The sequence below is a fragment of the Pecten maximus genome, chromosome 5 (genome assembly GCF_902652985.1).
Source record: "Pecten maximus chromosome 5, xPecMax1.1, whole genome shotgun sequence".
In the NCBI taxonomy this organism is placed as follows: Eukaryota; Metazoa; Mollusca; class Bivalvia; order Pectinida; family Pectinidae; genus Pecten; species Pecten maximus.
Window position 1 is genome coordinate 3,571,202 of NC_047019.1, and position 15,322 is coordinate 3,586,523.

Consider the following 15,322-nt stretch of genomic DNA (forward strand, 5'->3'; position numbering starts at 1 on the left):
CTCTGTCGCTGTGAAATACATTCACGTGTTTTTGTTATCTTTATCCTATTGGATAATTTAAAGGAGAAATATAATTTTATCCGTTTACGGTATTAGGATGAAATTATTTTCTCCTTGGTATGTTTACGCCAATAGGTGGCGTTGTGTGTATATTTGCACGTGCGAGTGGTGCAAATATCGGCCTACACGTGGTCGTACCTGGGTTGGTCATTCAGGCGACACAGGTAGCGGTGTGTACACGTGCAAATTTTTTTTTTTTTTTGTGGGTTAGGGTGATGTTAAAAAGTATGTAATTGATCTTGAGTATGTACATCTCGTTGAGCAGGCATTAAATATTGCCTTCTGTATACATATGTATTATATATGTGTTTGATTTCATTAAAATCATGCGGTACCTCTGTCGCTGTGAAATACATTCACGTGTTTTTGTTATCTTTATCCTATTGGATAATTTAAAGGAGAATAACTTTTATTAATCGCTATTGCTGGCCTGACTGGAATCATGAGTGGTCTTACTGTGGGATATGCAACGGGTGAACCCAAAAAAATTAGCCCATGTGGTAGGGCAGGTAATGTGCATACCTTTTCATGTCCAATTGGGAAATTGAGCCCTGGTCCCCTTAGTGAAAGGCATGTGTGTTGTGACACTCTACCATTTATAGTAAATAATATTCATAGAGAAAACCATTTTTTGTAGAGACAGGTTGCTGAACTGGATGTGTAGACATCTGCTACATTTAGATAAAAAAAACACATGCTACAAAAAAAGTAACGCTGTCACAGGGCAGCATATTTTGATCACATGGTGACATCTTATCTATATATTTTATACATACAGTATCATGGCCTCATAATACTGGCAATACAGATATTTCATCAATATATTAGCTTGCCCCATTTCTATATTCCATCTGTGTCAGTTGGGAGATAGATTTAAATCCAGACAAAATATGGTAAAACCAAACTTTTCAGGCCCCACATTCATCAATATTCCTTAACATAATATTTCCCATGGGAAAGTATTACAGAATTTGCTCAGGACCATATTATTATACAGGGTCAGATGAAACATAATTATATTTCAGCGTTAATAACTATGACAAGTGATACTACTTTATGTTTCCAGACATATGAATATATAAATATTGATAAAGATCTCCCAAATTATAACGACATGTTAATTACCTTTTCTGCTTCCTCGTACCTCAACTGCAGGGCATAAATAATGGCCAGGTTAAGATGAGCCACTGCAATGGAAAAATTTAAATCATGGTTAAGATTATTAACAAGGACCAAATTCCACACATATTTTGAACAGGCCCAACGGACCTGTACATCATCCTGTTCTACAACAGGCCCATATGACCTGTACTTCAGCCTGTTCTAAAATAGGCCCATGGGACCTGTACTTCAGCCTGTTCTAAAATAGGCCCATGGGACCTGTGCTTAAGCCTGTTCTAAAATAGGCCCATGGGACCTCTACTTGACAGCCTGTTTTACAATAAGCCCATTGGGACCTTAATACTGGTTCAACTTGTTCTACAATAGGCCGATGGGACTTGAACTACTTCAGGCTGTTTTACAATAGGCCCATGGCACCTGTACTTCCAAATATTATACAATAGGCCCATGGGATCTGTATTTCAAATTGAAAACCTTAATTAAGTAGAGACAATCTCCAAATTCCATGATAATGACAAGACTTTTATTCAGTGGGTAACAACAGTGACAGGATCATTTGGTAAAACATGATCTAGGAGAATTAAGTAAACAGACAAATGCATGCCCGTAGTTTAATTAGGATGACAGGTTAGACACTGAGGACATCTGTCTACTTGTCAAAGGTCGCAGCTGGGAAACGAAACTGAAAAATCTTACATTCAAACCTGCAGTTTTTTATGACATCATTAAACACAAAGATAAAAATTATGCAGACATTTCCACTTTTCTGAACATTTAATTTTCTGTTCCTCCTATGGTCATGTGTCAACTTGCATTTCTGACTTAAGATAAAAAAGAAAGAAAGCAGCTCACAAAAATATTTTAGTCAACTGTGGGCACCAACGGAGTTCAGAATCTTCAGATATCTCGTTTTACAGAATGATATTAAATATACCTTACATAAGAGATCGTGTAATAACGACCTGCCAACATATTCACCAGCCGGATACAGTTCCATGTATACCGATATATTGGTAGATTTATAATATCACAAGCTGATACGATCTACAGATTCATTCCCCTGATATCAAATGCATAGCCCCTAGATTTTATCTTTAAGTATTGCAATTTTCCAGTTAATTGTTAGGCTATCATATATAACATAGTAAAATCTTGCAGTGTGAATCTTATACAACCAAATAAAATAATGCTCCAGATTTTTTTTTCTAGAATAAATTCAAAAATATTACTTTTTAATAATACGTTTACAATGTGTTACAAGCGGCGAGCTATGTAATTACAGTTCATGACTGTATACACCTATTAAACGACAATAAAGTTTCACTCTTATGTCTGAAGGACCCTAACATTTCATATATCCAAACCTATATTTTTCCTGCACATAAAAATTAATATTCTAAGATAGATTTATTTCAGTCTTCTTGGCAGAAACTTACTTTACTATAACTTGAGATAGGAAATACAGAGATCAAATATCGAAGTTGTTTACAGACAGATTTATCTTCTGTCAGTATATATTGTTTTGCTGGGGCCGCGGTGGCCGAGTGGTTAATGTGTCCCGACACTTTAACACTAGCCCTCCACCTCTGGGTTGCGAGTTCGAAACCTACGTGGGGCAGTTGCCAGGTACTGACCGTAGGCCAGTGGTTTTTCTCTGGGTACTCCGGCTTTCCTCCACCTTTAAAACCTGGCACGTCCTTAAATGACCCTGGCTGTTAATAGGACGTTAAACAAAACCAAACCAAAATATTGTTTTGTTATAACATTTAGTCTCTCATTTCGTTATATTAAACAATTTTTCTGAAGCGGACAACAAAATGTGGCATTCATCCTAACTATCATTATCATCACATTCATATATCTGAAACACTTATTTTCATTCAATTTTTGTAGGGGATCATTCTTTCTCAACAATTGTTAATTCGATCAGATTCTCCATGAGACCCTAATTAAAAACATTTGTTATGTAACAGCTCTCCCAGAAGGTAAATGTGTTGGGAAAATGGTATTACGATACTGGATTATAGAGCTGAATGCCTTTCAAACACTTGTTCTAGCGCAGACTTGTATCATTAATTCCGTTTGAAGGCAGAGTTTCCTTTGGTAGGTGTTATGATTACATAAACACAGAATACACAAAAAAAATCTATCTTTAAGACAGCACAACTTCAAAGGTCAATTACACCGGGTAAAGAATGCAGTGGATTCTGACTAACAATGGCACATGAGGACGTTGGCGTCTCTCGGGACATACCAAACCAGCTTTTAGGAGAGAAATTGGTTAACAGATCCCCAGATCTATAGCCTTCCATGTATGGCAAGCAGAAAGCATAGATCAATTTATTGGCGATGTATTTTTTCACAGTTCTTAACTTCAAATGGTTGCTGGCATCTGATGTTTAGTATACTTGTATCAAACAAAGGCTCTGATAGACACCTGGGACCCAGGGAAAGCAGACAGCAGTTTATTATAGTTACAGGCCTCGACTTACCTCTTGTTAAAATACAAATAGGATATTTTTACCTAAAACAATATATACCTCTATAGCAGGTGCCCTCAACCAACTACCCCTCTATAACAGGTGCCCTCTAACTCTCTATACCAGTAGCCCTCTACCCACTATCCCTCTATAACAGGTGCCCTCTAACTCTCTATAACAGGTGCCCTCTAACTCTCTATAACAGTAGCCCTCTACCCACTATCCCTCTATAACAGGTGCCCTCTAACTCTCTATAACAGCTAGGTGCCCTCTAATTCTCTATAACAGTAGCCCTCTACCCACTATCCCTCTATAACAGTAGCCCTCTACCCACTATCCCTCTATAACAGTAGCCCTCTACCCACTATCCCTCTATAACAGGTGCCCTCTACCCACTCTCCCTCTATAACAGATGCCCTCTGCCCACTTCCCCTCTATAACAGTTACCCTCTACTCACTTTCCCTCTATAACAGGTGCCCTCTACCCACTATCCCTCTATAACAGTAGCCCTCTACCCACTATCCCTCTATAACAGTAGCCCTCTACCCACTATCTCTCTATAACAGGTGCCCTCCAACCACTACCCCTCTATAACAGTAGCCCTCTACCCACTATCCCTCTATAACAGGTGCCCTCTACCCACTATCCCTCTATAACAGGTGCCCTCTACCCACTATCCCTCTATAACAGGTGCCCTCTACCCACTATCCCTCTATAACAGGTGCCCTCTCCCAACTCTCTCTATAACAGATACCCTCTACTCACTTTCCCTCTACAACAGGTGCCCTCTGCCCACTCTCCCTCTATAACAGATACTCTCTCCCAATCTCCCTCTATAACAGGTGCCCTCTACCCACTATCCCTCTATAACAAGTGCCCTCTACCCACTACCCCTCTATAACAGGTGCCCTCTCCCAACTCCCTCTATAACAGGTACCCTCTCCCAACTCCCTCTATAACAGATGCCCTCTGCCCACTCTCCCTCTATAACAGGTGCCCTCTCCCAACTCCCTCTATAACAGGTACCCTCTGCCCATTCTCCCTCTATAACAGTGCCCTCTGCCCACTCCCTCTATAACAGGTGCCCTCTGCCCACTCTCTATAACAGATACTCTCTCCCAATCTCCCTCTATAACAAGTGCCCTCTGCCCACTCTCCCTCTATAACAGGTGCCCTCTGCCCACTACCCCTCTATAACAGATGCCCTCTGCCCACTCTCCCTCTATAACAGATGTCCTCTGCCCACTCTCTCTATAACAGATACCCTCTTCTCACTCTCCCTCTATAACAGGTGCCCTCTGCCCACTCTCCCTCTATAACAGGTGCCCTCTGCCCACTCTCCCTCTATACCAGGAGCCCTCTACCCACTTTCTATAACAGATACTCTCTCCCAATCTCCCTCTATAACAGGTACCCTCTGCCCACTCTCCCTCTATAACAGGTGCCCTCTGCCCACTCTCCCTCTATAACAGATACTCTCTCCCAATCTCCCTCTATAACAGGTGCCCTCTACTCACTCCCCCTCTACAACAGGTGCCCTCTGCCCACTCTCCCTCTATAACAGGTACCCTCTGCCCACTCTCCCTCAATAACAAGTGTCCTCTGCCCACTCTCCCTCTATAACAGGTACCCTCTGCCCACTCTCCCTCTATAACAAGTGCCCTCTGCCCACTCTCCCTCTATAACAGGTGCCCTCCTCCCACTACCCCTCTATAACAGGTGTCCTCTACCCAGTGCCCACACAGGTACCCAATCCATTCTAATGCCCTATACTAGCCCTAACCCTTAATTCTAACCAAGAACAGAATCTCCCATCAGCAGGTATTGTCCATATCATCGGAACTGTCCTTATAGTCATGTTATCACTACATACTACAGTTAATTAACTATTAACTCTGCATGATCTAATTCTCCAAGTTACCTCAACATTATGCATGTACAATCACGCCCCTTTAAAACCCACAGAATTACTACATATTATAGTTATGTAATGCACCTAATGCAGGGGTTTTAAAGGTTGATTTTAACCACCATTCAGCGGCAACACCCATTTCACAATAACTTTTACATAACATTTTCCAGTCCAGTCCAGTTAAAGTTTTGCAACCAATCCAAGCCTCGATTGTCAAATCAGATAATTTTTAAGAGAGTCTAGTTAAAGTATAAGCTGTAAACATTGGCAAACATGAATTTCAATCAGTCACCAATATCAATGTTAATCAAATCAACTTGAGAATTGTCCTATCCAGATTTATGTGACAAATTGAACACACTCTCCTTATGCACCTGATTAAGTAGATCAACCTCTCTAACGCATGAATTAGCATTCAAATTATGGGATAATGCGTTCTATACCCACGGTCTAATCAATATTCATGTGCACCATATTCGCTGCCCTGAGCGTGTCGATTGATATTTTCTATCGGTGCCCTAGCTAACAAGAGACAAAGATCACATCTACATAAATCTAACATTCGTAGCCTGGACGGCGTAATTTCCTGTTACAATTTCAAAAGATGAGGGTGAATAAATTGACAAAGTATTTGTAAATTATGAAAATGATATTCTTTTCATGTGTATGGATGCATAAACGAAGAAAGCTACATGGGGCCAGTATTATCGAATTGAACTATTACATATATGTGTATTAACTTTGAACCCGAGGCAGACTTGGAAATAATTTATACAGGTCCACAGCTGTATGGGTATATGCTAAGTAACCCATTTGTAGTGAAGGTTTTGGTTGAATTAAAGGTTAAATATTTCTAGTATGTTTGTAGAAATGGAGAGTATACAACTGGTATAGGTCACCTTACTAGCTCAGGCTTGTGGGAATTTCCCTTTAGCCTAATGGTATATGATGTTTGCCTTGAGAGCGAGAGGTCTTCAGTTTGAAGGCCGGCAAAGACAGGATATTTTTATTACTCCTTCCTATTACAGATTTGGTGTTGTTGACCACTCCAACTGAAATCTATAGGAGATTGATGAGGCTTCCTTGGAGCTGTAGAACCAGGGTTGTGGTTGTCATCAAGGGCAAAGACTTTGTGAAGGAGGGAGTTGTGTAAAAGTGGAGAGTATAGGTCACTTTAACCGCTCAGTCTATTGGGAATTTCACATCGCAAAAAATTTCTCATCCTGAGATATCTTTGGGACACAATATCAGAAACATGCATACTGGGGTATTGCTAAAGCAATAAATGTCCCCTACCAGCTCCTGTTAAAAATGGTAACAGTGACCTTGATCTCGACCCTAAAGCACTGAAACTCGAACTTGTCCCAGATATTATGGTACTTTATCATTGTGTGAAGTTTGATAGAAATCCTGCAAGGAATGAAGGTACTAGAGCACTGACAAAATTTGGCATTACGTAAACACTATTGTACGTATATAGATGGACGAGAGGAAACCTATTTATAGATATATACAGTAGTCCCCCTGGTTTCACTGGTAAGGGACTAATAAACCTGTATGCTGGCCTTTGAAACCTACACATGAAATGTACATGCAATTAAAATTTCTATCAATAAATATTGATTCTCTGAGGGACAATGAAGCTAAACCAACAGTCCCAGATATATTTATAGCAGCAATAAGCAATGTTATAGATTGAACTGTACATAACAAATTCAATAATATTCCATTTCAAAAACAAAGAATTTGCTCATGTGAGAAATCTCTATATTCTGGGATGGTTTCTATAGATTTGTTTGTAACTGCAGACATCCCAATTAAATTAAAACAAGGTCAAGTTTTAACATGATTGGAGCAACAGCTGACGAAATGCAGGCATGCATACACTATATGAACTCTCATCGGAAATGCAAAAGTTTTTGATAATGATATTATTGAAGACATTATTGACATAATTTGTTTTTCTCGCTGAAATTGTTCAGTGGATTTTAATATTTTCTGAACATAATATTTAGAAATTAAGGCTTTCAACATCAACGAACATGCAGTTATCAAGTTATGATGAACAAAATGTTATCATTTTTTGACTGCTAGGCCACCGTCATCAGGATTTGGTTGAAACATGTCAACGACACAAATTAATCTAATATATTATGTTCACCAATACATTAAATTATAAGGACTGATCTCCGTTAAATAATGCAAGTTATCCATCAAAGAACAACATCACTTAACGACAGGAGTTTTCCTTGCTATCTTTCATTGTTTTATATTTTCTAATTATTTTCACTTAAATGTATCTTTATGTCCCATGATAATGTTTTATATTTATACGTACATATATCTTTGAAATTACCAAAAAAAAAAAAAAAAAAAAACTCCTGTTGAATAACAGAATTTATTACATTTTTACCAGTGAAATATCAAAAATTATTCATTCTATAAAAGTGATATTTTTCACTAGTGAAAAATATCACTTTTGCTGATTTGACCAATCAAATTAATGATTAGAAAATACCAAAATAATTGACCAATCAGAAAGCCCGACATATATGTCAGCACCTGGACAGGGGGAACTACTTTTTTTAGGGAACTGTAGGCCTAGTTAGCATACAGGGTTGTTTTTCGTTGATAAAAAAATGTAATAAACAGAATATCTAACAGCGTCTTCAGTAATACCAAATATATTTCACTCGTGTGGCTAATATTTTGATACTTTTCACTCGTGCTGCGCACTCGTGAAAAATATCAAAATATCAGCCCCACTCGTGAAATATATTTGGTATATTACTGAAGACACTGTTAGATATCCTCTATGTATCCAGTAATATTATCTTTGAGTGATCTACATATCGCGTGCCACTGTGGTATATACCTATAGCCCTCACCACAGACTCGGAAACTTTATTGAAAGCTGTCTGGAATCAAGATGTGTAATATTGATCACCTGATTTGAATAAAAAAGATTTTAAAAAGACTTCTAGACTCGAAATGTCAATATGGAACAGCAGCTGTATAAAAGTTTCCGACTGAAGGAAACCTTATTTACTTAAAATCTATAGAGTTCATCTAATAGCAACAGCCTGAACAGAGAAGTCTGCCAAGGGAAAGTCTTGCATGGAAATTCAAAGATATCTATGATTCAGTTAGCATGGGATGTGAGATTCTAATGCAGAATATGAAAGTTCTGTATTAATAAAAACTTTCTATCTGTAAGATAAGCCAATTGTGAGAAAAATAGACGGAAAAATATTCTTGGAATTGACAAATCAATTTCAGGTTTGAAGGAAGTGGACTAGTATAAGCTTTCAAGCTTGTTTCCATATCCTGTTTCTGTTTGTTGTTACAAAAATGTTGTCATATACTCTATCAAAAGTAACAAAATAAAGTTTACATCAATATCAGGTTTGAAAAAGCTGATTTGTCAGAAAAATTTCAAGATATGGTTATATTATGTATGCTTAACAGATGTTTTTACTACATTTATGAAGTATTATATTGGCAAAGTATATTTAATATAAAATCAAGTTAAATTTGGGTTATTGGTTGATGATGGTGTTGTGAAAAATCTAAAACCACAAAGAATTCTTTCTTAGAATGTTAGGTTTCTACTTTGATATTAGAATATTCATATTTTTTCCAGTCATGTATTTGAAATCTACACCACAAATTCATTTGATTATTGTTTATTTATGGGCACAAATTGCGTAGGAATACTCTCGATTCATATTGGTTTAAAATAGGTTCCCTATGACCCTGAATATTGGTCTACTAGGTCATTTCTTTTTGTAAAATTTGTCGAGCCTCCATTCAAGTGTAGCGGGACTGGACTGGGTCGATCATCGGTGACCAGGTAGCTCAATTGGTAGAGCATCCGGCTAGTGTTCGGAGGTCTCGGGTTCGAACCCCGGTCTGGCCGCTAAATTTTCTCCTCTCCTGTTTACACAAGTAACCTGCAGTATCACCAAACATCCTGACTCTAGGCTTTTTGGTTTTTGAGAAGAAGTTATTCAAGGGAAAAGTTGGTGCCAGACGACATCATGTACTCTGAACCATGGTAGACACTCACAATTTGTTTTATCATGTGAGCTAAAAACTCGATCTCCATCTCTATCACTCGATATCCCTCCCTAAATTCATTTCGCTTCAGTTTCAAAGCAAATGTTATAAAATGGAAAGTATTCTGGCATAGCATATTAAATCAACAATATTGGACAAACTTAACCTCTCTGAAACCCAGACATATCATCCATCTGAATCATCCACAGTTGTAAAAGATTTCTAATTTTTTTTTTTATTTGGATCTTCATTTTTGGTTGTAGCAGAAAACAAGAGTTATGGGCTAAAATGTTTGCTTTTTTTTTGTTTTGTTTAACGTCCTATCAACAGCCAGGGTCATTTAAGGACATGCCAGGTTTTGGAGGTGGAGGAAAGCCGGAGTACCCGGAGAAAAACAACCGGCCTACGGTCAGTACCTGGCAACTGCCCCACAGCTGAAAGTTCTACATCATAAATAAAAGCTTCCTTCCACCAGAATGTTTATGATCGGGAGCCAGTGACAAAAACAGGGGATGGTGGCGAACATTGATTTTAGCTACTGACATCTGAGCTTGGAATAACAACACGATTCCAATCCTGACACAAAAGGCTTGTCACATGATCATTGACTGTCTGGCATACCCTCACACTCAAAATCAAATTTATAAGATTGTCATATTCTGAATTTGTTTGATGGAGAATCAATAGAACACAGCTCTGTTAACACTATACGGGGACCCCGTACAACACATGCAGCGTAGGGACCCAGACTTAGTACATCGCTGTCGTAGTCTCCCGAGATCCCGACGTTGTGTGTGCAGTTTGGAGACAAAACAATGGGGGAAATTCGAGCATCCGAAAAATAATTATATCAGGTCACAGTGACTTGTCAGGGTAATTACATGATTAGAAATCGTGATTGTAGCCAGATGTCTTCAATACTGTCCACAAAGTAGAAATTGATTTACTTTCTTTTCTCCCTGCCTTTCTCTTTGAAAAAAAACCCCAATGAAACTTGGAAAAAACTCTTAAAGCTGTCAAAAATGATTTCCAAAGCATAAAATGAAATTAGAAATGACTGTTGACAAAACAAAAATAGTCTCCCAAAGTTTATTTTCACAGATATTCAATTAACTAGAAACTAATTGATATGGATTATTTCAAACCACCGGCCATCAAGTGAATCTGAAACTGGGTATGAGTCATTTTCAGAGTAAACTTAGATCTCATCCAACATTTTTATTATTTAAATGGCTCTCCGATGAAAACTCATATTTCACAGCTACTTATAATTGAATCTGATTCCATTTTTCGATCTAATTTACTGTGATGTACCATAACATAAATTCTGCACAGTTTTAAAATCCTCCCGAGGGGGTCATTTCTCTTTGAGTCAAGTGTCATTTAAAAACTTATCTGCATATTTCTCTTTGCATCATAAAAAGGTCTTTTGTAAATTGTTTAAAAAATTTAGTTTCACCAACCTTTGTTGTGTTCTTAAGAGCTCACAAAACAAATTTATTGAAAATGGTTACAATGAAAATGTTAATTTTCAGCCCACATATAGCTCTGTTGACACCTGCGCTTCAAAAAATATCACCCACATCATGCTTCAATATTTTCCTCTGTTCTATAATCTCCCAGGTATTTGCTAGCTCCAATATCGTTTTACATCATTATCTAACACAGATCAAAGCGGAGACTCAAAAAGAAATAACATATCCTATAATAAGCAGGGTAAACGGAATGAAAATTCTGTGGTGAATACTATTTATGGTTAAAAGAACACAAATTTAGCTTATAGAGAATTTGAGAGGAAAGAACTGGTCTACAAAACATGCCCTTATTATATTTCACTGGCTCCTGTTAATATTACAAGTGATTAACCACCAATGGTTGTGTTGCTTTTTAATTTCTATGGAACAAACACATGTTCGTGTTAGAAATTAATTAAACACATGGAAACATATTTCCTCAATCATTTCACTTGAATGGAATCCTGTCAGAATTCTTAGAAAATCATTGATTTTTGAAATAAAACCAAACCAGGATGAATGTCATTATTTTTATTCTGAACAGAATTTCCCCGTAATCGTGCATCAGGCATGAAACTCTTGGCGAGATTCCATACGTTCATTAGCCAGTTGTAGGCATCAGGGAGACGCCATTAGGCAATTTGCCTCTCCTATCATCTATATAATTATGCTGTAGTCATATAACACTTATTCCCTACCGTGATAGATCTGACTAAACCTGGAGCTACGATTAGGACAAAACATCGTAAACATGTAAAACCTCAAAACAATGAAAGGCTGTTTATCTTAACATCAACTTCAAAATTCTGCGACAATTTCACCTAAACAAATTAAGGCACCTAAAGGGCTGCGTTTCTAGACAATTTCATTAAGTACTTTTAACAGCTAAAAGTTTCATAAAAAAAAAAAAAATATAGATAAGGGTTCATATTAAAAGCTTCTTTTTTTTTTATAGTTATGACAGTTTTTTATAGAAATATTTTCTTATAGTAAAGGCATATATAGTTTCACATAAAATATTTCTTGTAGATGAACAATGAATTTTTTTTTTTTTTTTACAAAAATTGCAGTTGTTACCCAACCATTAAATGGCTGGTCCCGTTATATCCATTTGAACCAAAAATGGTCTTCTGAGTGGTGTATAAACTTACTTGAGAGTTTAGGGCGACACTGTATTGCTCGTTTGTAACTTTCAATGGCTTCTTCATATCTCTTCTGGTCTTGAAGTAAAATTCCCCTGCAAATGTTAAAACAAAGAGACATTATGATAACAGGCCCCACATAAGACGAGATTCCGAGGGTCATTTACTGTGACACCTCAAGGGTCATAGAACACATCCCGCAGGTGTAAATTTAGAGTTCAACATTACATTCCCTTCAAAGTAGAGTTTCCGGAGTGCTTATACGCGTTTGTAGTACCCGTATCTACATAAGAGGTGAACAATGGGCATTCCATATATCCAATATATTCTTATAAGACAAATTCAACAATAAAGGAGTAGATATCAAGGATGTTCTTTAAAATGAAGTGATCTTACATCTTGTTAAAGATAGCTGTAAATTCAAGTGTCTGTGCTTATGTACGATTAAAGTCTTCGTGTATGACCTTTTCGGTCACCCAAGGTCATACTTGTTAACCCTATCAAGTACTGCCTTTACAATTTGAAATATTCTTTCTTATATCTTGTTGAGAATTTCATATAAGTAATCAAAACTATATGGTGTCTTAATTGATAGAGTTACTCTTAATTTACTCAAAAGGTAAAATTATCAATGAGGTGCGACAATCTCAAGATAATGATTTTATCATTTACTTGAATTAAATTTTAACAGTAATAGCATTAAACAGAACTGGAATTGTAACTTTACATAAAAGAATGACCTTGTCGACCAAATTTGTATCAAATTTAAATTAAAATGTAACTCCAATATAAAGGATCTCAACATATTTATGCCCAGAAGAAAACCTTGGTATACAAAAGTCCAAGCATTGAAAGATGAAATATTTGCCGAGGTTACAAAGTATCAAGGTTAATCTTGACAGGAATGAATCAATCAACAGTTTTGAGAAAGACTTTTGAAGCAATCTTTAATTCTATGCTGTACTGGGAATGTTGTTGTAAAATTTTTCATTCTTGGTACAAATGTTGACTACCAGCTGAAAGCTGAATATACTGAATGGAAACCTAGCTTCAGGAGCTGATCTTCAATTTTATTTGAGTTATTGAAAATTTTATTCAATTTACATTCAATAAAACTTGAAATGAAATTTACTTATTAACATGGCTTTGTATACCAGTATATATCAGAACCTCGTAGATGATGAACTACAGTTTATACACGTTTGTACCTATTGGATGTCGGTTCTTGGCAAACTTTACATGCTAGCTAAACGATATATATTCAATTAAAGTGCTCAGACAAAAACTAAAAGGTTCCAGTGTACACACAAATCATTGTCCAAACTAAACATGGACCAAAAACAAACAAGAGGCCCATGGGCCTCAACAGTCAACTGAGATTTGAAATATTTGAGTTAATCTAATTAACCCTTTTTGGCCCCACCCATCAGTCCAAGGGGTCAGTCAGGGCCAACATGTGCATATCATAAAGCTGTCATCCCATGCTGATAAATTTAAGAAAATTAAAATGAATTCCAATAGAAATCAAACAAATGATTGTCAAAAGTGTGATTTCCCTATATAAAATATAGCAAAGTTTAACTCCTCCCAAGGGGCAAACGTGAGACCCCAAGGTCATGAAATTCACAATTTTGGTAAAGCACCATAAGACCCTTCCATCTATGAAGAGTGTTTGATTCTACCATATCTGAGAGTAGAGAAGAAGATTTTTGAAATTTCAGTATTTGACCCTTTTAAGCCCCACCTCTCAGGCCCCTGGGGGATGGGGACCATATAATTCACAATTTTGGTTGACCTTCTGCCATAGCAGCTTTCTGTAAATTCCTTGAATTTGGTTAAGCGGTTTTGGAGAAGAAGTCGAAAATGTAAATTGTTTACGGACGGACGACGCACAGGTGACCTAAAAATCCTGAGGTTTCAGTTTATGCTCAGCCTGATAATGCACATCTAGTGAGATATTGTGAAAGCAGACTTACAGGTTGTAGTGGGTGTCAGCCATGTTGGATCTGTGGATGAGAGCGTTGCGGTAGGCTGTCTCAGCTTCCCCTATCTTTCCCTGACTGTTTAACACATTGGCTAGGTTTCCCCATGCTGTTAAATTAAAAATAGGCTGTCTTTAGTGTCAAAGTATCAAATAGGGTTTTAAAGATATTCTGTACAAAAGTTTTAGAAAGTGATTCTACATATAAAAGGACACAGTGTATGAACAAAAGGCTATAACTCTATATACACAAATGTACAAAGTGACCAAAGGGTCATAACTCTATTTACAAATATAGGTAAACAGCGACCAAAGGTCAATAACTCTGTATAAACAAATGTACAAAGTTACCAAAGGGCCATAACTCTATATACAAATGTTAACAGTGACCAAAGGGCAATAACTCTGTATAAACAAATGTACAAAGTGACCAAAGAGTCATAACTCTATATACAATGTAAACAGTGACCAAAGGGCAATAACTCTGTATAAACAAATGTACAAAGTGACCAAAGGGCCATAACTCTATATACAATGTAAACAGTGACCGAAGGGCAATAACTCTGTATAAACAAATGTACAAAGTGACCAAAGGGCCATAACTCTACATACAAATGTGAACAGTGACAAAGGGGTCATAACTCTGTATACACTAGTACTGCATCAATCTATGAGCATTATAAAACTATTCCATACACAAGTTTTAGACAATTTATTACAGGGTTATAGATTGAACTAGTTAAAATTGCAATTGAAAATCACATGATTGTAATTGAACATCAAATTATTCTTTAATGGAAGAATAATGTGAGCAATCCCCTTTCACAACTAAAACCTTTGGTATCAAAAACAAACCAAGGGCTATAACTCTCTCTATGAATGATAAGTGACTCAGTATATGTAAAGGTCCTAAAATGTGACACAAAATCATGACATGAGCTTCGCATTTTATCTTTCAAATTCAAAGTTAATAAATCATTAACATCATCCCAAAGAAATTCTGTCATATTTGGACTATTTGTTACATACTTTTCTGTCTTAAGCAATCAAT

The 15,322-nt window shown here is 36.9% G+C and overlaps 1 protein-coding gene across 1 annotated transcript in view; it reads right to left on the bottom strand.

The window, feature by feature from the left end:
- Positions 1 to 1,185: 1,185 nt before the first annotated feature.
- Positions 1,186 to 15,322, bottom strand: part of LOC117326886 (protein O-mannosyl-transferase TMTC2-like) — a gene marked incomplete at its 3' end in the record, with an annotated part of 68,523 nt that continues 54,386 nt past the window's right edge. The window contains 3 exon segments of the mRNA XM_033883684.1: positions 1,186 to 1,247; positions 12,300 to 12,385; positions 14,267 to 14,381. Coding sequence (XP_033739575.1) covers positions 1,186 to 1,247; positions 12,300 to 12,385; positions 14,267 to 14,381 — 263 coding nt within the window.